This window comes from Trachypithecus francoisi, unplaced genomic scaffold, assembly GCF_009764315.1.
Source record: "Trachypithecus francoisi isolate TF-2019V2 unplaced genomic scaffold, Tfra_2.0 Lachesis_group9, whole genome shotgun sequence".
In the NCBI taxonomy this organism is placed as follows: domain Eukaryota; kingdom Metazoa; phylum Chordata; class Mammalia; order Primates; family Cercopithecidae; genus Trachypithecus; species Trachypithecus francoisi.
In genome coordinates, this window is record NW_022681474.1 from 37,827,724 (window position 1) to 37,849,177 (window position 21,454).

The 21,454-nt window shown below is 43.4% G+C and overlaps 1 protein-coding gene and 1 non-coding gene across 19 annotated transcripts in view; both read right to left on the bottom strand.

Moving 5' to 3' along the window:
* The window catches only part of USP54 (ubiquitin specific peptidase 54), a 121,900-nt gene that overhangs the window by 13,942 nt on the left and 86,504 nt on the right, over positions 1-21,454 (bottom strand). For 11 of the 18 annotated variants that reach the window (XM_033209385.1, XM_033209387.1, XM_033209391.1 and 8 more), the window contains 9 exons: positions 20,307-20,477; positions 15,763-15,894; positions 15,202-15,582; positions 14,726-14,957; positions 11,273-11,406; positions 8,258-8,425; positions 5,549-5,668; positions 4,447-4,642; positions 723-2,098 (listed from right to left, as the gene is read on the bottom strand). In XM_033209385.1, the coding sequence (XP_033065276.1) occupies positions 723-2,098; positions 4,447-4,642; positions 5,549-5,668; positions 8,258-8,425; positions 11,273-11,406; positions 14,726-14,957; positions 15,202-15,582; positions 15,763-15,894; positions 20,307-20,477 (2,910 nt within the window). The remainder of the gene's footprint in view (positions 1-722; positions 2,099-4,446; positions 4,643-5,548; positions 5,669-8,257; positions 8,426-11,272; positions 11,407-14,725; positions 14,958-15,201; positions 15,583-15,762; positions 15,895-20,306; positions 20,478-21,454) is intronic. The other 7 variants (XM_033209397.1, XM_033209396.1, XM_033209398.1 and 4 more) reach the window with 4 other exon arrangements.
* LOC117082947 lies at positions 13,777-13,883 on the bottom strand. Its single transcript, XR_004436860.1, has one exon. It is a non-coding gene; the product is annotated as a U6 spliceosomal RNA (small nuclear RNA).

Sequence of the window (21,454 nt, forward strand, 5' to 3'; positions counted from 1 at the left end):
CCAGAACAGGCAAATATCTAGAGACAGAAAATAGATAAGTGGTTGCCTGGGGTTGGGGGAAGAGAAGGAGGAGATAAAGAGTGATTTGCCAATGGGTACAGAGTTTCTGATTAAAACGCTTTTTTTTTTTTTTTCCTTTTTGAGACAGGGTCTCACTCTGCAGCACTCTCAGCCCAGGCTGAAGTGCAGTGGTGCAATCTCAGTTCACTGCAACCTCCACCTCGCCAGTTCAAGCCATTCTTGTGCCTCAGCCTCCCAAGTAGCTGGGATTACAAGCATGTGCCACCACGTCCAGCTAATTTTTGTATTTTTAGTAGAGACGGGGTTTCACCATGTTGGTCAGGGTGGTCTCGATCTCCTGACCTCAAGTGATCTGCCCTCGGCCTCCCAAAGTGCTGGCATTACGGGAGTGAGCCACCGCACCCGGCCCTGAACCATTCTTTAGCACAGCATACTGGAGAAGCCATGGGCAAATACTTAGTAATCTCTTACTTTAGAAGGAGGGAAGTTGCCTGTGAGTGATAATTCTGCCCCTTCCTCCACTCTAGCCAGAAAAATGTCTAGCTCTTGTCATGGAGGCTTTCTGAATAAAGTAGAAAGTTCTACTACCTCCTACTAAGCTGGGGATACTATCTGTATAGAATACCCCCTTCTGATCTTTCCCTGCTTTCAGCTTTTATATGATCCTCCCCCCTCCCCCCAATCCCTGTTTGCATTCTTACCTGTTTGGCTAAGTGGGTGCCAGGCTGTATCCTGCTGCCCCCATCCAGAACAGCCAGGTTGAGAAGCCTGAAGACTGGCCTGATACAGAGACTCCAATTCTGAGGTCTCCTGCTCTGTGTCTTGGTTCCAATGTGGATGCAAAAGGATGTGATTTCTCTCTGGATAGGTTACACACATATGGGAATCATGAGGGGAGGACTTCATTCCTGGCCTAGGGGCCCCATGTTTAGGCTGAGAATCACAGAACCTTGTGACATTCACCCAGGAATCCAAAGGCAAGGAAGTCCCCAAGTCAGCACTGCTGCCCAGATCCTTAGACCTAGCATCTCTCACTTGGGACGGCTTCTCTTGGTATAGGTCTGGCTCTGCCAACCTGGGCTGTCCTCCCCTAGAAGTTTCACCATTAGGCAGCCCAGAGTTTAAGGCAAGAGAAGAATGTTCAGTGGACTCTTCCCAGGAAAGTGGTCTGTCCCCACTCTCCAAAGAGGATTGTTGCTTTGCCCATGGCCAGTGGCCTTTCTCTTGACCCTGTGAGAAAGGAGGCTTAGAATCAGAAGGGGAAGAGTTCTTCCTTAGACTACCCGACAAACTTCTATCCTTGAAACCTGTACTATCGCTCATGGAGACATCCTGCATCCTCTGGAACTGCTTAGCCAGAGAACGGACAAGCCCCTTCGTGCTGGGAAACTCTGGCCTATAGGGCTCCTCACTGCCTCTGTCCGCTTTTAAAGTCAAGGAAGTTTTGAGGCTTTGGCCTTGGAGGCATTGGTTAGTTTTCTGCACAGGATCAAGACAGTGAAGCACAGATGAAGAAGCAACAGGCAGTATGGGGTGGCAGGTTCTATACAGGGGAAGGCTGGGCTGAGCTGATGAATTTGGAGGACTACAGCCTAGGCTGTGTTCATCTCCCCTTTCAGAGGTGGCTATTCCAGGCATCACCAGGGAGGGGTTATTAGCAGGATCCCTCTTTTCTTGGAATAGCTGTTCTTGAGCAATGCCTCTTCCTTCTTGTGGAGGGAGCTTGCTGCAACTGCTGTTGTCACACCTAGAGCCTTGCAGCTTACCCTCTGGGGCATCCAATGGCTCCCAACTATGATGAGAATTCTTCTCAGTCCACCCTGGTGTTTTAGGTAAACCTTGCCTGTGGAATGCAGAGGGTTCAATGTTGTCTACTTCAACGGAAGTCAGAAGCTTCAAGGCAGATCTACTGGGGGAGCTGTGCTGTGGGGCAGATGACACTGGAGATAGTGATGAGTGTGACTCATGGCAGGAAGCAGGTGAATGGAAGAAAGAACTGGCCCCAAACTCTGTATCCGTGCCGGGTTCCAGTTGGGCCTCTTGGCTTAACAATACTTGGAGCGGGATAGGCTGTTCACTGAAACAAATGGAGACAGCTAGTCATAAGCTGCCTTGACTGACAGGAACGCTTACAGAAAGAACTGTTCATTCCATTCCCATTTCTAGCTATTCACACAGGGAATGGTAAAAATAAACAGAAAGACAAGCACAAGTAGAGTCAGTAGTTCAGAGGATCACAAAAGAAAAGGCACATGGTCAGCTCACACCCAGGTAAATAGGTAACATTAATCCTCTTTATTAAATGCCCTCACTAAAGGTGCACAGTAACATTAAGTGGACCCCTTGCCAATATTCTTCACTACCTGTGAGTCGCATTCCAATCACATTCTACTTGCAAATTAGGAAACAAAATCAGCTAGTCTCACATGCAGATGACATGGAAGGTAAGCAAAGCCTGAAAATCACTCATACTAAACAGCAAAAATCCAGGATGCTATACAGGGAGGCAAGTCCTACCTGGGGTCCTGAGAGCCAGCCCAGCCAAAGGAACCATGAGGCCACATTTACAAAATACACGGTGATTCGGGCTCATGGGAATACACAGAAATCAACCATTTCAAATATGTTTTTAAAATCTGGATTTTGTCCTATTAGTCACTGAGATATTTCCCCAAAGCAATATGACTCTCTTGAGATTTAGGAGTAGGAGTAGGGATTAACTGTATTTAGTTGGTTTCTCACTAATTGTTTTGTATTTCTGACTTTAAAAACAATGTTACAAGGACTTAAATAAAGCCTCAATCACTCACATACATCAGGAAGTATATGTTTTCTGGAAAGGGTTTACCTATCTAAATTGCTTATATTCAAAACAACCCCCTAAATTTGAATGAAAATATACTGTAAACTTTTGAGGGTATAGTCACCCAGTCACCCTTATAACATTATGGAGAATAAGATATACTAATACGGGAAGCCTAATCATAAAAGGCAATATCGGCCGGGCGCGGTGGCTCAAGCCTGTAATCCCAGCACTTTGGGAGGCCGAGACGGGTGGATCACGAGGTCAGGAGATCGAGACCATCCTGGCTAAAATGGTGAAACCCCGTCTCTACTAAAAAAATACAAAAAAACTAGCCGGGCTATGTGGCGGGCGCCTGTAATCCCAGTTACTCGGGAGGCTGAGGCAGGAGAATGGCGTAAACCCGGGAGGCGGAGCTTGCAGTGAGCTGAGATCTGGCCACTCTGCACTCCAGCCCGGGCTACAGAGCGAGACTCTGTCTCCAAAAAAAAAAAAAAAAAAAAGCAATATCACATAATGGTTAAGGACATGTGCTTTAGCATCAAATAGACCTGCATTTTTTTTTTTTTTTTTTTTGAGACAAGGTCTTTCTCTGTCACCCAGGCTGAAGTGTGGCAGCGCCATCACGGCTCACTGTAGCCTTGACCTGCCGGGCTCAACCGATTCTTCCACCCCAGCCTCCCAAGTAGCTGGGACCACAGGTATGCACCACCATGCCCAGCTAAATTTTTTTTGTTTTTTGTAGAGACAGGGTTTTACCATGTTGCCCAGGCTGGTCTCAAACTCCTTGACTCAAATAATCTGCCCTCCTCAGCCTCCCAGAATTCTAGGATTACAGGCATGAGCTACCATGCCTAGCAGTTAACTATTTTTGAACATTTGCCTTTTGAACATTGAGCCCAGGAGGTTGAGGGTGCAGTAAGCTATGATTGTGCCACTGCACTCCAGCCTGGGTGAAAAAGCAAGATCCTGTCTCAAAAAAAAAAAAAAGTTAACTGTTTTTATTAACTTATATTTTGAAAACTCAGAGTTATTAATGGTCCAAATTAATGTTTATTTAAATTCATCTATTCTAAGTAAAAGCCAAATTCAAGGGCTAACATGTGAGAACTACAACAATGACTACTAGAACTTCTTTCCTAGTCCTGACCATAAAGAAGCAAAGCAAAGGGAATCATTGTGTCTCCTCTTTATGGTGCAATCAGAGCAAGAAAGACTGCTTTCTCGGCTTCCATAAGGATAGGAAGCATTGAAATCCCAAATAAATCACATGGTAGCTACTACAACATGAAATGTAACCTAGATTGCCATGTCTAAGAACATAATATATATATACAAATATAATAATCGCATTATTACACAAGTCCAGGGCTAAAGTTACCCATGGGAAATGTGGACAAATGGTCTTATTATGCTGTACTTTTGCATCCTAGGTATTATTAAGGAAAGGACCAGCAGTACAATGAGTTTTTCACTGTATGTCTGACCTGAAAGAAGAAAATCTTTTCAGAGGACTCCTCTCTCCCCTTCAGTCGGCAAGACAATGAGAGCTCTTGCTATAGAGTACTCATGGTCACTTCTTCCCCTGGCGTTCATAAACTAACATGGTTCCCAAGCACTACCTTGTTGGCTGAGGGAGAGTCCCCGCCTGTGACGGGAGGCAGGCTGAGGGCTGCGACGGCTGCTGTGGTGATTGCTGCTGCTGCATGCGATCCTGCAGGCTCCGTGCTTTTCGAATACTGATTTGCAACTTCTTATCGACTAGGGCTCTGCTGTGCGTGCTACAGCTGGCACCATGCAGGGCAAGTCTTAGTTTAGCTAAAATGCAAAAGAAAATATAGCAGAAACAGAACACAAAACACAAACAAAAATAAAAAGAATAAAATTGAACAAAAATGAGCAAAGATATGCAGTAAAACTCAAAATATGTAGCAGGAATGCAAGGCACGGACCATGCATATGCTGTCTGGAGCACAGAGCTGCCTCTGGCTATAAGGAACATTGATGGAAGCCATGGAGGCCAAACAGGTTAATCCAAATTAAAAAACAAAACAAAACTAAAATAAATCAATAAGATAAACCAGTGCCTCCATCTTAGAGACTGCCACTCTTGTCCAACTGACCTGTCTGACTCTGGTCTCCACACTCTACTCTCACCCCTCTCTTCCCAATGGCCAACAGCAGAAATAAGATCCAAACCTGCATCTCTCTTTATAGACCACAGCTTCTTGTCGGTCACATACAAGAAGCCGATACCAATTCTAAGCCTTAGTCTCTTGCTGTAAGCTTATGGTGCTGCATACTATGAAGGTAGGGGAGAATCAGAAAGAATCAAATATTGAAGTAAAAACTCACAGGCCTGGGAAGTCATAGCCAATTTATTCAGTTTTCCTTCTATAAGCTCCAACTCACTAGCCAGTGACTAGCAAAAAAGCAAACTAATCTCACATCTGAGGTCTAACTTTATCCTGGAATAAAAAGGTAGGCATGACTGGAGAAATCATCTATGGATTCCTTGCTGAGGTTATTCTGGTAAATATCCATAGGCCACAGTGCCAGTGCCAGGTACACTTAGAAATCTAAAGGGCAAAAATAGCTAATGGGCCTCAGTTTGGGAGAGCAAGAGTGAGGACACATAAAAACTGTTTTTATCCCATCTGAGTGACAACACCTATTGTGAAGTTAGTCCAAAGTGCCATAGCCATAGCAGTTAGAGTTACTTACAGATAGCTTCATTACAGAGAGCCAAAGCTGCAGCACAGTCTCCTTTCTGTTCCAGATGCAGTGACTCTTCAAATACTGACTCTGCCTCTTGCAGGGACCTCTCAAAGCCGTCACTCCTCCCTGAAAGGGCCAGCACTTTTCATTTTCATTACAATTCATTCCAACTTTTCCTGTGTACTGTTGTTTCCCTTCAGTACACAGAGATCCTTGCTGCTGAGCCACTGGTCTACCCTTATTCCAACTGTTCATTGCTATTAAGAATTCTCTGAAACAAGCAGGACATTCATTTTGCCTTAACTGAGATGTTACCAAGGCCATGAAAGAGAGGCATGCCATTAATGGCCACATATTCTAACACCAAAACTCTTAGGAAGTCCCTCAAGGAAAGAACAAAGTATTCCATATAGCAGAAGGGTAGGTTCTTATGCCTGGAATTGAACTGCTCTTTCCCAGTGCAATTCTTGCCAACTAGTGTCAGAACACCCTAGATGTCGACTGAGACCTTCACTGCTATGTTATGGCAAAGGTAGCTTCATTATTCTGTGGACAACCATCCATACCACTTATTTACTTCACCAAATCACAGTCCTCTATGCACCACCCTAAACTGGAAAATCAGTACACCTCTTAGTCACAGATGGTCTACACTTGCTAATCCAATGTATCTGCCAGGGCAGTTGAACGGCCTTCGTTCCTGGTTTGCATATACATACTTTTCATAAGCATTGCTAAGTATTTACTTTCATCATGCTATTCCTCACCAAAACTACCCACAAAGAAGTCAACTTCCCATACAGCAAGCAGGGAATATTCCATCCTCCTCTCAAAGTGAATGTGTGCCAAAGCAGGAGCAGAAAAGTCTAAAAACGATACCAGATGAAAAGGCTAGGAAGTACAGGCAGAGACATTTTTGTAAAAGAACTCTCATGTTTATATATCCCTTGCCCTCTACTTACTCATAATCATAAATTGGCAGCAAGCTGTAATATAAGTTCACTTACAAATGGGATTGCCAGTGAGCCTTCACAAAGTTGCAGGGGGAAAAAAAAAATGTGAGTCACTTCTCCCATAATGTCCCTCATCCTCCACTTACCTCCAGCTGGACATGGTAATAAAGGCTCTTCTACATCCCTAACATTCACTTCCTAATTCATCATGACTTTTTGAGAGCAATGGGAAGACAATGGAAACAGCAGGTTGGTTCTGAAGAACTTGGCACTCAGGATCCACTCTATCTCTAGAGGTGTGGTTTCCCTTACTTCCCAGACCTGAAGTTCTCTCATAATATTTGTAATCAACTAAATGTATACAATCTTTATAATCAGAGGTAGTGCCTAGAGCCATTTTTTTTAAGTTCTCTACTTTACGGAGATCTAGACAAGCTATAGTTGATCAATCACTGTACTAAATTTTAATTCTTATCCTCCAGAATCTTAGCATTCCGTTGCTTGCTCATGCAGGAAATGCTGAACCACAGTGTATGGAAAATTGACAATGAAATATAGCCAGTGGGATCTCCTCCTAACTTTAATCTATTGCCCAACTGGCATAGAGAAAAAAAAAGGAAAGGAGAGAAATGACAAGACCCCTTTACTCAGAAGCAAAATAAACCTGGGACACCAATGTCATTATAGCTTGAGGTCACAAAGGGAAAAAAGACTATCCAAATATAGAGACAGCTAAGTATTAGGAATTTAAAACTAATTTGGAAACGAATACAATGTCTTGGGAAATATGAGGCAACAATTACCTTGAATCAAAAGAGAGTAGTATTAAAGGAAAAAAGCTGCCCCCAAACAGGATTACTTGGCCCAAGAAGATTCTCTAAGTGTATATAAAAAGAGAAAAGTGGTCAACAGAAAACAGCCAAAAAAGTTAAAAGCTTGCACTTACAAACTTGGACCTTTATACTGCTTTAGCACAATTTGTTGTAAGTGGGGTTTCTGAATTATAAAAATAATAAAGTCATTTTATAGGAAAAAAAAAATATAGGTTTCATGGCCTATTTAAGGTAGATACCTCAGCTTGGCTGAACTTTTTTTTTTTTTTTTTTTTGAGATGGAGTCTTGCTCTGTCGCCCAGGCTGCAGTGCAGTGGCGTGATCTTGGCTCACTACAAGCTCCGCAGCTGAACTATTTTGAAGGTTAGTCTCTTTTGGTACAAAGTGACATCCTAAAAAAATTCTAGGAAGAAAAAAAGTCTAATGTGGGGCAGTTGTGGAAGTAAAGTCATGCAAATTGTTTGAGGTTAGAGAATCAACTGTCATGGTATCAAAAATAAACTGGCTTTGTTCTTGCTCCTGTTTGGCAGATCCACTTCCCTGATGCTCCAGGTGGAATATTGCATGAGTATGTTTCTTCCCAGCAAGTAGAATTCCCCTCACTGTCAGTGTGGCTCACTGCCATTTTCAGCTATTTCTGACTCAAGGCTAGTTTTATTTACACCCTCAACAGATGTTCATGGGAAGCATTATTCATGAACAATACACTATCTCTAATAAATTTAATAGATAATGCCCCAAATCAGTGCCTATCTCCAGTTAATAGTCTTGTCACATCCTACTCTAACTTGTTCTCACTGGAATGGGTGAATTAAGATTTTAAAAATTATTTTGCTAAAGAGAAGACAGGGAACTTACAAACTTAAATGTTTTTTTCTACCCTTTCTGTCTTTCCCCATCACCCACAACCTAATGCTCACACCAATTACCCTGATTCTGCAGTTCATCCAAGTCCATGAAGCGGCTAGGATGAGGGTTAAACCCTTTCGCTGCCTCTAATTCTTTCTCCCGTTTTCTTCGAAGTTCCTGTTCCTGTGCCCTCCTGGCCACCTCTTCCTGCAATTCATCCAGTTCACTTTTAGAAGATATCTCCTCACCTGTAATAAAAGCAAGGGAGAAGTCACTACATTTCCATTACCAAGACTAAGTACTTGATGAATTTTTAACCATGCAATACTTTCCCTTTGGAATTCTTGCTTTCAATTTGGAGTTTATTTATTTACTTTTTTGAGACGGAGTCTGTGTTGCGCAGGCTGGAGTGCAATGGCGCCATCTCGGCTCACTGTAACATCTGCTTCCCGGGTTCAAGTGATTCTTCTGCCTCAGCTTCCTGAGTAGCTGGGACTACAGGCACGTGCCACCAAGCCCAGCTAATTTTTGTATTTTTAGTACAGACAGGGTTTGACCATGTTGGTCAGTCTGGTCTCGAACTCCTGGCCTCATGATCCACCTGCCTCAGCCTGCCAAAGTACTGGGATTACATACAGGTGTGAGCCACTGCGCCAGGCCCAATTTGGAGCTTTTATTTTGGATAATGCTTCCCATAATCAGATTCAGGATGGCACCTGGGCCAGGAATAATAATAATAATAATAACAACAGGCCGGGCACAGTGACTCATGCCTGTAATCCCAGCACTTTGGGAGGCCAAGGTGGGAGGATCACCTGAGGTCAGGAGTTCGAGACCAGTCTGGCCAACATGGTGAAACCTTGTCTCTACTAAAAATACAAAAATTAGCCAGGCTTGGTGGCAGGTGCCTGTAATCCCAGCTACTCAGGAGGCTGAGGCAGGAGAATCACTTGAACCCGGGAGGTGGAGGTTGCAGTGAGCCAAGATCATGCCATTGCACTCCAGTCTGGGGGACAAGACCAAGACTTCGTCTCAAAATAATAATAATAATAATAACAACAACAACATTTATTGAGTGCTTCACAACAATGGTATTACACTGAACATTTGCTCAGCGCTTACTATGTGCCAGAAATAGTTTTAAGCACATTTACATGTATTATTTCATTTAATCATAACAACTTACGAGGTAGATACTATTACCCCCATTTTAGGAATGAGGAAACTGAGTCACAAAGAGGATAAATAATTTGCCCAAGGTAAAACAAATGGGAAATAATGAAGCTAAATTAAAGTCAAGTAGGTTAAATTCATAATCATGCTTTAATCATTAGAGAACACTTTCTACCAAGTGTTGTCACTGACTGACTGGGGAGCTTCAAGCATGTCATTTTCCCACCCTTAATTTCCACCACCTCTTTGAGTTTGTAAAATGTCCACAGCAGTAAAAGTCCAATTTTATAAACCTTTCTAGATGGATCTAAATAGATCTAGAAGGATGTCCATAATAAATTAAGTGAAAAATTGAGTGAGAGAAAAACATGTATAGTATGACTTCATCTTACTTTTTAAAAATGGTGCTTACCTATATATGTACATAAACTTATCTATGTACTTGTGTAAGCATAGAAAAAGAAAGATATATACCACAATGTTAACAGTGGTTTCTTCCATTTCAGGAAGCAAAGGGCAGATTATTGAATTACTGGACTTGATTTACCTCTGTAGTTTTTTAAAAGAGTATGCAAAGTTACCATATAAGAATGTTTGTTTTGTGTCTTAATAAAATGGTTAGATCAAATTGTGGGGCATAAATAGGGCTTGTTATACAAAGATGATGGTGGGGTGATATGGTGTGTGAAGAATCTTGTCATAACTCCTTGCTAATTATCTTTTACCAATTGAAGAATGCTGTTGGTGAATTCTATCCAACTAGTCCAGAATTGAGGACTATTCAGGAGATCATGAGACTCAGTCTTTAGTGCAATAAAAAAAATCCTGGCTATCTGAAGAAAAGGGAGAATAGTCTCATGCATGATTCACAAGTTTCTCAAAACAATGTTATTCAACATGAAATAAATTAAAATATGGGGAATAAACCAAATGTATAATTACAATGGGAAGCCCAAATTTCTTCCACGTGTCTCTTAACTGTAACTTACTGGAGCACAGGATTCCAGAGATGTCTGCCTTTATAGGCATTGTTCTGCTCTGCCAGATGTCTGTAACCTTTAGTATACATACCTAAAAGAGTTCATGCCTTTTTATTACTGCTGCTGCAGGCCTTTATTCCTGCTACCTCTAAGAATTGTCAGTAACTATCAAGAGAATTGGTAGTAAGACTAAGATATTTAGCCATGGGTAAGGATAAATTTGAATTGCTTATTTCCAAGTTTTGCAAATAGCCACATATGTACCCCTTTGGTATGTCAATTCATAATACTAAACAATAAGAAATCCATTTTCCAAGAGGCTGTCACTAATCCAAGGAAAGCCCTAGGATTTATTCTTCTGAAAAATGGGGATGTTATTAACACTGTTCACCATATTTCTGTCCCTTCTTGCTCCCACAAGGGCTCCCTCCAACTAGAAAGAAATATTCAAGCAGGCTGTGATGGAGAACAAAAAAAAGATAAATCCAAAGATGGAGCAACTGAAATGACTCTACGTTTACATTCTGATGGAATACTCAAACTGTAACTATCCTTTTTTTTTTGAAATGGACTCTCACTCTGTCGCCCAGGCTGGAGTGCAGTGGCACAATCTCGGCTCGCTGCAACCTCCACCTCCCAGGTTCAAGCAATTCTCCTGCCTCAGCCTCCCAAGCAGTTGGGACAGGTGCACACCACCAAGCCCGGTTAATTTTTTGTATTTTAGTAGAGATGGCATCTCACTGTGTTGCCCAGGCTGGTCACAAACTCATGAGCTCAGGCCATCTGCCTGCCTCGGCTTCCCAAAGTGCTGGGATTACAGGTGTGAGCCACCACACCTGGCCTGTAACTGTCCTCTAATTTCAAATGTACTCAGGTAAGTGTGGTCCCCAGACAAAACTGCTGGTCAAATCCAGTCTTCAAATCCAGTGTCCTTCTGCTTACCTGAGAAAGGCTGACTCTTTGTCCAGCCACCCATGGATGCTGTGGAGTCCACCTCCAGGATGCTACTACTGTGCGACTTTGGGATATGACGCCAGGAAGGAACCAACCCAGCTGATCTCTTAGCACTTGGATCCCTTCAAAAGAGAACCCAGAGTCTAGTGAAAGCATGAAAGCAGGTTACAGTAACATTCCTAGGACTAAATCTCTCAAAAAAAAAAAAAAAAAAAAAAACACACATCAAACTGACATAATTAGAGCTTCTGCTAAACTACTTCTAAAGAATTGAAATATCCACTCATTCTCCTATCTAATCTCATCTCACCTCATTCACATCTTGTGCATCTAGCACAGTATCTGGTACATAATACATATTCAAAATCTGTTGAATGTATTAATGAACATATTGGTTTCATATCTATTTCCTTCTTTCTTACTAAACCTTTGTACCATCTTCTCATAAGTAAAACTTATGAGAACAGGATCCTGCGGACAGGAAAGAACATTGAGGGAGTATGAACATGTGGTTATCACCTTTCATCCCTTTCAAAGCAGCTCTGCTATTAGAAAAATTGCCTTGGCTGGGTGCAGTGGCTCACGCCTGTAATCCCTGCACTTTGGGAGGCCAAGGCGGGCAGATCATGAGGTCAAGAGATCAAGACCATCCTGGCCAACATGGTGAAACCCCATCTCTACTAAAAACACAAAAATTAGCTGGGCATGGTGGCACACGCCTCTAGTCCCAGCTACTAGGGAGGCTGAGGCAGGAGAATCGCTTGAACCCAGGAGGTTGCAGTGAACCGAGATTGCAGCACTGCACTCCAGTCTGGTGACACAGAGAGAGACTCCATCTCAAAAGAAAAAAGAAAGAAAAAAGAAAAATTGCCTCTGTGGCAACTCAGTAAAAATAATGTATGGAGATTTGAAATTTATAAAGAAAACTGAGCCCTATGGGCAGGGTGCAATGAGTGCTAATAAACTGTCATCATTATTATGAATACTATTAGCATCATAAAACACAAAGTCCCAGTGACCCAAAAACAAATCAAAATAAAAACTATCCCACCATACTGGGTGTGGTGATTCATACCTATAATCCCAGTACTCTGGGAGGCTGAGGTGGGTAAATCACTTGAGCCCAGGAGTGAAAGATAAGCCTGGGCAAAATGATGAAACCCCACCGATACCAAAAAAAAAAAAAAAAAAAAAAAAAAAGCAATGACAACAACAAAACACTATCCCAAAACAACATTTGGGTTTCTTCTCTGATTTTAGGATTACGTAAGTTTTAATTCACTAATCCATTCTTTTTGAGATGGAGTTTCACTCGTCACCCAGGCTGGAGTGCAGTGGTGCAATCTTGCCTCACTGCAAACTCTGCCTCCCGGGTTCAAGCGATTCTCCTGCCTCAGCCTCCAGAGTAGCTGGGACTAGAGGTGCATGCCATCATGCCCAGCTAATTTTTGTATTTTTAGTAGAGACAGGGTTTCACCATGTTGGCCAAGATGTTCTCAATCTCCTGACCTTGTGATCCACCCACCTCAGCCTCCCAAAGTGCTAGGATTACAGGCATGAGCCACCATGCAGTGGCCTACTAATCCATTCTTCTTTTTTTTTTTTTAGATGGAGTTTCACTCTGTTGCCCAGGCTGGAGTGCAATGGTACGATCTCGGCTCACTGCAACCACACCTCCCAGGTTCAAGCAATTCTCCTGCCTCAGCCTCCCGAGTAGCTGGGATTACAGGTGCCCACCACCATGCCCGGCTAATTTTTTTTTTTTTTTTTGTATCTTTAGTAGACACGGGGTTTCACTATGTTGGCCAGGTTGGTCTCGAACTTCTGACCTCATGATCCACCCACCTCAGCCTCCCAAAGTGCTGGAATTACAGGTGTGAGCTGCCGCGGCCAGCCTAGTCCATTCTTTTCTTTCTTTTCTTTTTTTTTTTTTTTGAGATGGAGTCTTGCTCTGTCGCCTAGGCTGGAGTTGCCATGGCACGAGCTCGGCTCATTACCACCTCCATCTCCTGGATTCAAGTGATTCTCCTGCCTCAGCCTCCCAAGTAATGGGGATTACAGGCGCCCGCCAGCATGCCTGGCTAATTTTTGTTTTTTTTAGTAGAGATGGGGTTTCACCATGTTGGCCAAGCTGGTCTCAAACTCCTGACCTCAAATGATCCACCCACCTTGGCCTCCCAAAATGCTGGGATTACAGGCGTGAGCCAACATGCCTGGCCTAATCTGTTCTTTAATACATTTTTTTACTGCGTATATTTAAGGTATGCAACATGATGTTATGAGATACATAGAGACAGTAAAATGGTTACTATAATTGAAGGAAATTAACATACCCATCATCTCATATAGTCACCCATTTTTTTTTTTGTTTTTGTGGCAAGAGGAGTTAAAATCTACTCATTTACCATGAATCTCATATGCAGTGCAATTTTATTAATTGTAGTCCTCATGTTTTACATTAGATCCATAGACTTGTTTATCCTACATATCTGAAAAATATGGAAATCTTCACAAATTTTTGTGTCACCTTTGAGCAGGGGCCATGCTAATCTTCTCTGTATCATTCCAATTTTAGTATATGTGCTACCAAAGCAAGCACTAAACAATTATTTCATTATCCTTAGCAAACTAAGACAGGAACAGAAAACCAAATACGGTATATTGTCCCTTATAAGTGGCAGCTACATGATGAGAACACATGGACACACAGAGGGGAATAACAGACACGGGCCTATCAGAGGGTGGAGGGTGGGAGGAATGAGAGGATCGGGAAAAACAATTAATGGGTACTAGCTTAATATGTGGGTAACAAAATGATCTGTACAACGAACTCCTATGACACAAGTTTATCATAACAAACCTGCACATATACCCCCTGAACTTAAATTTTTTTTTTTTTCTTTGAGGCGGAGTCTCGCTCTGTCGCCCGGACTGGAGTGCAGTGGCCAGATCTCAGCTCACTGCAAGCTCCGCCTCCCGGGTTTACACCATTCTCCTGCCTCAGCCTCCCGAGTAGCTGGGACTACAGGCGCCCGCCACCTCGCCCGGCTAGTTTTTGTATTTTTAGTAGAGACGGGGTTTCACCGTGTTAGCCAGGATGGTCTCGATCTCCTGACCTAGTGATCCGCCCGTCTCGGCCTCCCAAAGTGCTGGGATTACAGGCTTGAGCCACCGCGCCCGGCCTTAAATTTTTTAAAATTATTTTATACATGATAACTGTACTTCAAAGTACTTCAAAGATAACTGTACATAGAAAGTTCTCTCCTTTCTCAAGTGCCTTTGTTCTTCCAGCAGAGGGTGCTGTTGCTATAGGAAGTTGATAGAGCACATAGTAGCAAAGGCCGTCCCTCCACTTGTCTAAGCCTTGCCTGAAAGCCCCAAGTAGGTGGCTCACATTGCTGCAAGGGACAGTGTCACAACTGTTCAAAGGTCAAACAATACCTGTAGACATTTGAGCTCTCAGGCAGGGCTGCATCCAGGCTGACGGGGCTGCTGCTGTTCCTCTCACTGCTTTCATAGCCGGATTCCATTCGCTGGATTAGTCGGGGGTGCTGCTCTAAAAGGTGAGAGCCTGACCGTGCTGGGCCCCAGCGCTTGTACTGGGTGCTTGGTCCACCAAATTTAATGTCATAAGAAGGTGGCTTGCTTGGTTCATCTGGTATAAATTCTTTAGCTATCCCAATCAAAAGACAAGTTAGGTATGGAAAACAAGTTAGATTTAGCATTTGCCTAAAATCAAGACCTAACTAACTCTCCCCTCTGGCTACTTACTCACTGAACTCATATCCTTAAAACACCCAACATCAGAGTAAAAATGCCGCTTGCCAGATGTACCAAAAAGCCCAGGTTTTAAAAAGATACAAATCAACTTTATTCAAAAGCCCAATTCTTCCCCAATTCTTCCCTTATCTCCTCACCTGAATCCTCAGAAAAGGGGCTAAGCTGGGTATAGCCACAGTGCTTCCTTTTGTCCTTACTAAAGATACTGTCAATATTCAGAGATTCTCGTTTTGGTCTCCATGTTGGACGATACTTGCTGGAAGAACTGGATTTTGACTCACTGCTGGTACTCTCTATTTCCCAGTCACGAGAGTGTAAAGGTAGGGTCTTAGAAGGTTTTTTATCAGGCTGGTCTCCTCCCCTGCCCCTACAGTGGAAGCCTACATTGGTCTGAGAAGCCAGGGATGGTCTGTTATGGATCATATTGCTGACTGTCTCTTTAAAATCCCTCAGCCTGTTGGTGCTGCTGGATGGTTTGGAGGCATTTCTAGGAGCCTGCTTCTCTTTCAGTGTTTCTCCTAAAAGCACAAAGAATGAAAGAAATATCGATGTTTACAGTGATCATGGATACTAGACCCCAGTGTCGAAAAAGAAAAGAAAAGCCCTTCGAGCAGAAAGGAGAAGCCAACAGTCTGGAGCATGACAGAAGTTTGACAGAGTGAATGAAGGAGAAAGAGAAGCAGTGCAGAGGGGCTTGCCTTCACTGTGGTATCCTGAGACCTGGGGCTCATCGCCTTTCCTCCTAAACCGACCAGAGCTCCTCTTGAGCTCTATCAGTGACCCTTTCTTGGATGTGTGTTTCTGATTACATTCACTATCAGTCAGGTGTCCTGAAAAAACAAGGAAATTGGGGTAAGCTGGTATCTGAGACTAACCTCCATCCTCCTGAGAACCTACCTTTGGGAGTGCCACAAATTTAGAGTACTCATGGAACAGAAGCTGTAGGGCATAGGCTATCTGATTTCAGTGTAGGAACCTCCCAGTAGATAAATGCAGAGAAGGGCCGGGTGCAGTGACTCACACCTATAATTCCAGCACTTTGGGAGGCTAAGGCGGGCAGATCACTTGAGGCCAGGAGCTCGAGACCAGCCTGGCCAACATGGCAAAACCCTGTCTCTACTAAAAATACAAAAATTAGTCGGGCATGGTGGCATGTGCCTATAGTCCCAGCTACTGAAAGGCTGAGGCATTAGAATCACTTGAACCCAGGAGGTTGCAGTGAGCCGAGATCATGCCACTGCACTCCAGCCTGGACAACAGAGCAAGACTCTGCTTAAAAAAAAAAAAAAAAAAAAAGGATAAATGCAGAGAAGCTGGGAGCATCCAAATTTACAATGTCTTGAACAATGACCAATCTCAATCCCACTCATAATCTTCCCCAGTGACCCAGAAGGTCTAATGACATGTTTCTAGGTAACTTTTTAAAGGCAAAAGTTTTAAAGATTATATAAAAATGTCAGGTAGCCATATACTTTCACTCTCATAAATTGAAGACAGAGTTTTCCTTTTATTTATTTAGCAACACATATCAAATAAAGTCATTTTCAGTACATCTGGTATTATCCTGGATACTTCAGACTTTGCCCACAAGAGCTCTGATTGTATATGGCTTTAAGACCAGTTCTGGCCGGGCGCGGTGGCTCAAGCCTGTAATCCCAGCACTTTGGGAGGCCGAGACGGGCGGATCACGAGGTCAGGAGATCGAGACCATCCTGGCTAGCACGGTGAAACCCCGTCTCTACTAAAAATACAAAAAACTAGCTGGGCGAGGTGGCGGGCGCCTGTAGTCCCAGCTGCTCGGGAGGCTGAGGCAGGAGAATGGCGTGAACCCGGGAGGCGGAGCTTGCAGTGAGCTGAGATCCGGCCACTGCACTCCAGTCCGGGCGACAGAGCGAGACACCGCCTCAAAAAAAAAAAAAAAAAAAAAAAGACCAGTTCTAAGCTTCCCTTAATTGTAGATCATTTAAAGGACACTTCAACTTTGATTAATTCTCATTCCTATCCCCAACCCATGCTTCAGGAAACTTGGCTCTATCCAGAGATTACACGTCACAGTTCCTTAATACTAATCACTGGGTAAACCAGGAGAGCTGGGCTCTTTTATGTAACTTGCCCAGCTTCATGCCCATAGTATGCAAATACATGAGCATGATTTGATGACAGCAAAGGTCAGATTCTAAAGGATATAAGCAAATAAAGTGCTGGAAGCCAGAGATGAATTAAGCAGGTAAAATAATTTTGAAAATATGCTTAGAAAAAAAAAAAACTCTAGGTCAAATGCATGGAGAGCTAACAAAAATTTGTTTTCACATGACAGTATATGAAAATCCTTATACATATTCAGGTATCACCAGTGTAGTGATATGGATAAATATTTTCAATCAGTTGCCCCTTGGAATCTTGTATTGCTTTTATTTGGTCCTTTTCTACCTCTGTGCCCACAAGAAAGATTTAAGAGAGGAGGAAATGACTTGGAGCAACTAAGTCCTTTTTTTTTTTTGAGATGGAGTCTAGCTCTGTCGCCCAGGCTGGAGTGCAGTAGCATGATCTTGGCTCACTGCAAGCTCCGCCTTCCAGGTTCACGCCATTCTCCTGCCTCAGCCTCCTGAGTAGCTGGAACTATAGATGCCTGCCACCATGCCCGGCTAATTTTTTGTATTTTTTTTAGTAGAGATGTGGTTTCACCATGTTAGCCAGGATGGTCTCAATCTGACCTCGTGATCCGCCCTCCTTAGCCTCCCAAAGTGCTGGGATTACAGGCGTGAGCCACTGCACCCGGCCGCAACTAAGTCTTACAAATTGTTAAACCAGTGGGCATGTTCTCCATTCCTCACACCCTCCCTGCCAAAACCCCTAAACCATTAACACAAATCTGCCTCCACTGGAAAATACGCTTAGTTTATCCTGTGGCTTGGCTTCTCCCTGGTTGACATATTCAAAAAGTGGGTCTAAAAAACTCACACCTGACACAATCAATGCAGTAGTCATCAAAAGAAAGCCAACACAAGTCTGACCAAACCTCTAGGTCCAACTACCAGTTTACAAGAAATATACGACACAGAAACATGTTAAAGTATACCATAGGAATAAAATCAGCAAAATTCAGAATGTGGGAAATCTATAGGACAAAATACCTAGTTCTAGCAATAAATTGCAAGGAAAAAAATAGAGGAAAAACATTATATTAAAAGAAACGCAAAGGATTTATCAACTCATCACAATGCACAGACCTCATTTAGATGCTGAGTCAAACACATAAACCATGAAAATATTATGATACTTGTAAGTGGATATTTGAACACTCATTGGTTACCTAGCAGTTTTAAGGAATTATCATTACTATTTTTAAGTGTTATAATGCTACATTTAAAAAGTGATTTCTTATGTTTGAGCAAACATAAGAAATATTTATAGAAAATGTGATAAAATGCCTGGGATGTGCTTCAAAATAATCCAGGAGTGGGTAAAGGTACAGGTAAAACTAGATTGGCTGTCAGTTATAATTATTGAAACTAAGTGATGAGTACATGAATGGGCAGTACACTATTCTTTTTTTTTTTTTTTTTTTGACGCGGAGTCTCGCTCTGTCGCCCGGACTGGAGTGCAGTGGCCAGATCTCAGCTCACTGCAAGCTCCGCCTCCCGGGTTTACGCCATTCTCCTGCCTCAGCCTCCCGAGTAGCTGGGACTACAGGCGCCTGCCACCTCGCCCGGCTAGTTTTTGTATTTTTAGTAGAGATGGGGTTTCACCGTGTTAGCCAGGATGGTCTCGATCTCCTGACCTCGTGATCCGCCCGTCTCGGCCTCCCAAAGTGCTGGGATTACAGGCTTGAGCCACCACGCCCGGCCGGCAGTACACTATTCTATATAGCTTTGAATATCTTTGAAATTCTCGATATTAAAAAAAAAAAAAAGCCCCCACAGCTTATAAACCACCAATCTCAAACAATGATCTCACGAATTCCCACAGTCCCTAAGAATATGGACACTGTTCCATGCCTTAGGTATTCTATCTCCCAGAATAAACTTTTCATCTCAGCAGTCATTCACTGTTCTTGCCTGTATTGATTTCTTCCTCTGACATGGGTATACTCTCCTACAGATAAACAAAACAATGCAAGAATATTCTCCGCATGGAACTCACAATAACACATAGATTATCTTTCATTCTTTTGCTTCTCTATCCTTCAGGAAGCTTAGCAAGCTGACATGCAGTTGTCCCTCACCAATCCCATAAATAGGCCCCTTCTATCAAAGCTCTTCACTTAGGACAAAGCCTGGCATGAGAACATGATGATATGCAAGATCACAGGGGCTTAATGGGATACCATGGGAATCAAGAGGATAGGAGAAGAAAGGTAGACTTGAGAATAATCACATCACTAATCACATTACAATCGTCTTTACTGACATGCTGCTATTGACAGGAGTATGTGCAATGGAGCATCATGGTTCATTCAAAACTGTGTTGCTTCTTTGTATCCCATTCAATTGCCCAAATTCTGTGCCATTCTGCCTTTGCATAACAAACATTTCTGACTTGCCCCAGTTTCTTTTTCTTCTTTTTTGAGTCTCACTCTGTCGCCCAGGCTGGAGTGCAGTGGCATGATCCCAGCTCACTGCAAGCTTCGCCTCCTGGGTTCACGCCATTCTCTTGCCTCAGCCTCCTGAGTAGCTAGGACTACAGGTGCCTGCCACCATGCCCAACTAATTTTTTTTTTTTTATTTTTAGTAAAGACGGGGTTTCTTTTCTTTTTTTTTTTTTTTTTGACAAGGAGTCTCGCTCTGTCACCTGGGCTGGAGTGCAGTGGTGTGATCTCCACTCACTGCAGGCTCCACCTCCCAGGTTCACGCCATTCTCCTGCCTCAGCCTCCTGAGTAGCTGGGACTACAGGCGCCCACCATCACGGCTGGCTAATTTTTTTGTATTTTTAGTAGAGACGGGGTTTCACCATGTTAGCCAGGATGGTCTCGATCTCCTGACCTCATGATCTGCCTGCCTCGGCCTCCCAAAGTGCTGGGATTACAGGCGTGAGCCACCACGCCCAGCCAGAGATGGGGTTTCACTGTGTGTTAGCCAGGATGGTCTCGATCTCCTTACCTCGTGATCCGCCCACCTTGGCCTCCCAAAGTGCTGGGATTACAGGCGTGAGCCACCATGCCCGGCCTCCCAGTTTCTTTTTCTTAGGAGATCTATGCAGAAATTGATTCAGGCAAGCAGGACCCTCTGTATAAGTCCCTACCTGTGTCCCGACTGCTCTGAGACATGGAATCATTCTCCACATTATAGATGACTGTCCCCTGAGAATCAGAAGAGAAGTGACTGACCACAGACTCATGGTGGGAATGTTTGTAGGGATAGCTCTCCGTTGAAGAATCTGTTCGAGTGTCACTTGAGATGGAGGGCTCCCTCCCTGAGGGAAGGAGGAAACACATATGCAAAAGTGAGGAAACAGAACAGTAACAGAGAGAAGGAAAAGAGATGGACACAACAAAGCTCCATAAGGCAAGAACTTCCTAGACACAAGTGTGAGAAGGATATGCTATACCATCGAGCCATTCTTCACAACACTCAACTTCCAGATCACCCAGACACATGTAAAATTCCTCCTATCCCTGTCCCTACCTTGCTGAAACCCTCATTTTGCCTGCCACTGTGAAAAACTGTGAGGGTTTTACAAAGTCTATCAGGGAAAAAACTGAAGTAATGAAAAAGTTGTGAAAAGTAGGACATATTTAGATGGAAAGTCCCAGGACAACCTGTCATACATAGTCAGTTGTTCTCCTATCCCATAATCTTTCTCCCATACTCCCAAGAACGCCACTTAAAATTTTTGAATGGCCGGGCGCGGTGGCTCAAGCCTGTAATCCCAGCACTTTGGGAGGCTGAGACGGGCGGATCACGAGGTCAGGAGATCGAGACCATCCTGGCTAACACAGTGAAACCCCGTCTCTACTAAAAAAATACAAAAAACTAGCCGGACGAGGTGGCGGGCGCCTGTAGTCCCAGCTACTGGGGAGGCTGAGGCAGGAGAATGGCGTGAACCCGGGAGGCGGACTTCGCAGTGTGCCGAGATCCGGCCACTGCACTCCAGCCTGGGCGACAGAGAGAGACTCTGCCTCAAAAAAAAAAAAATTGAATGGATATTAGATGCATTTTTAATGTCTCTGAGAAATTATTGGGCCTGTTACTTATATGAAATACATTAGTATAAATTAGTTCAATCAGACTGCTTCCCTCTGAATAGATAGCTGAGATAAGTATAATAGGACAAATGGGTATTTGATTGAAGGGAGAAGAGGTAGAACAGGTCTGGGTGGGGTATGAGAGGTGGAAGAAAGCACCAGGTACCAAGCAGGAGGGAGGTACAAAGGGGAGAAAGAAAGATGT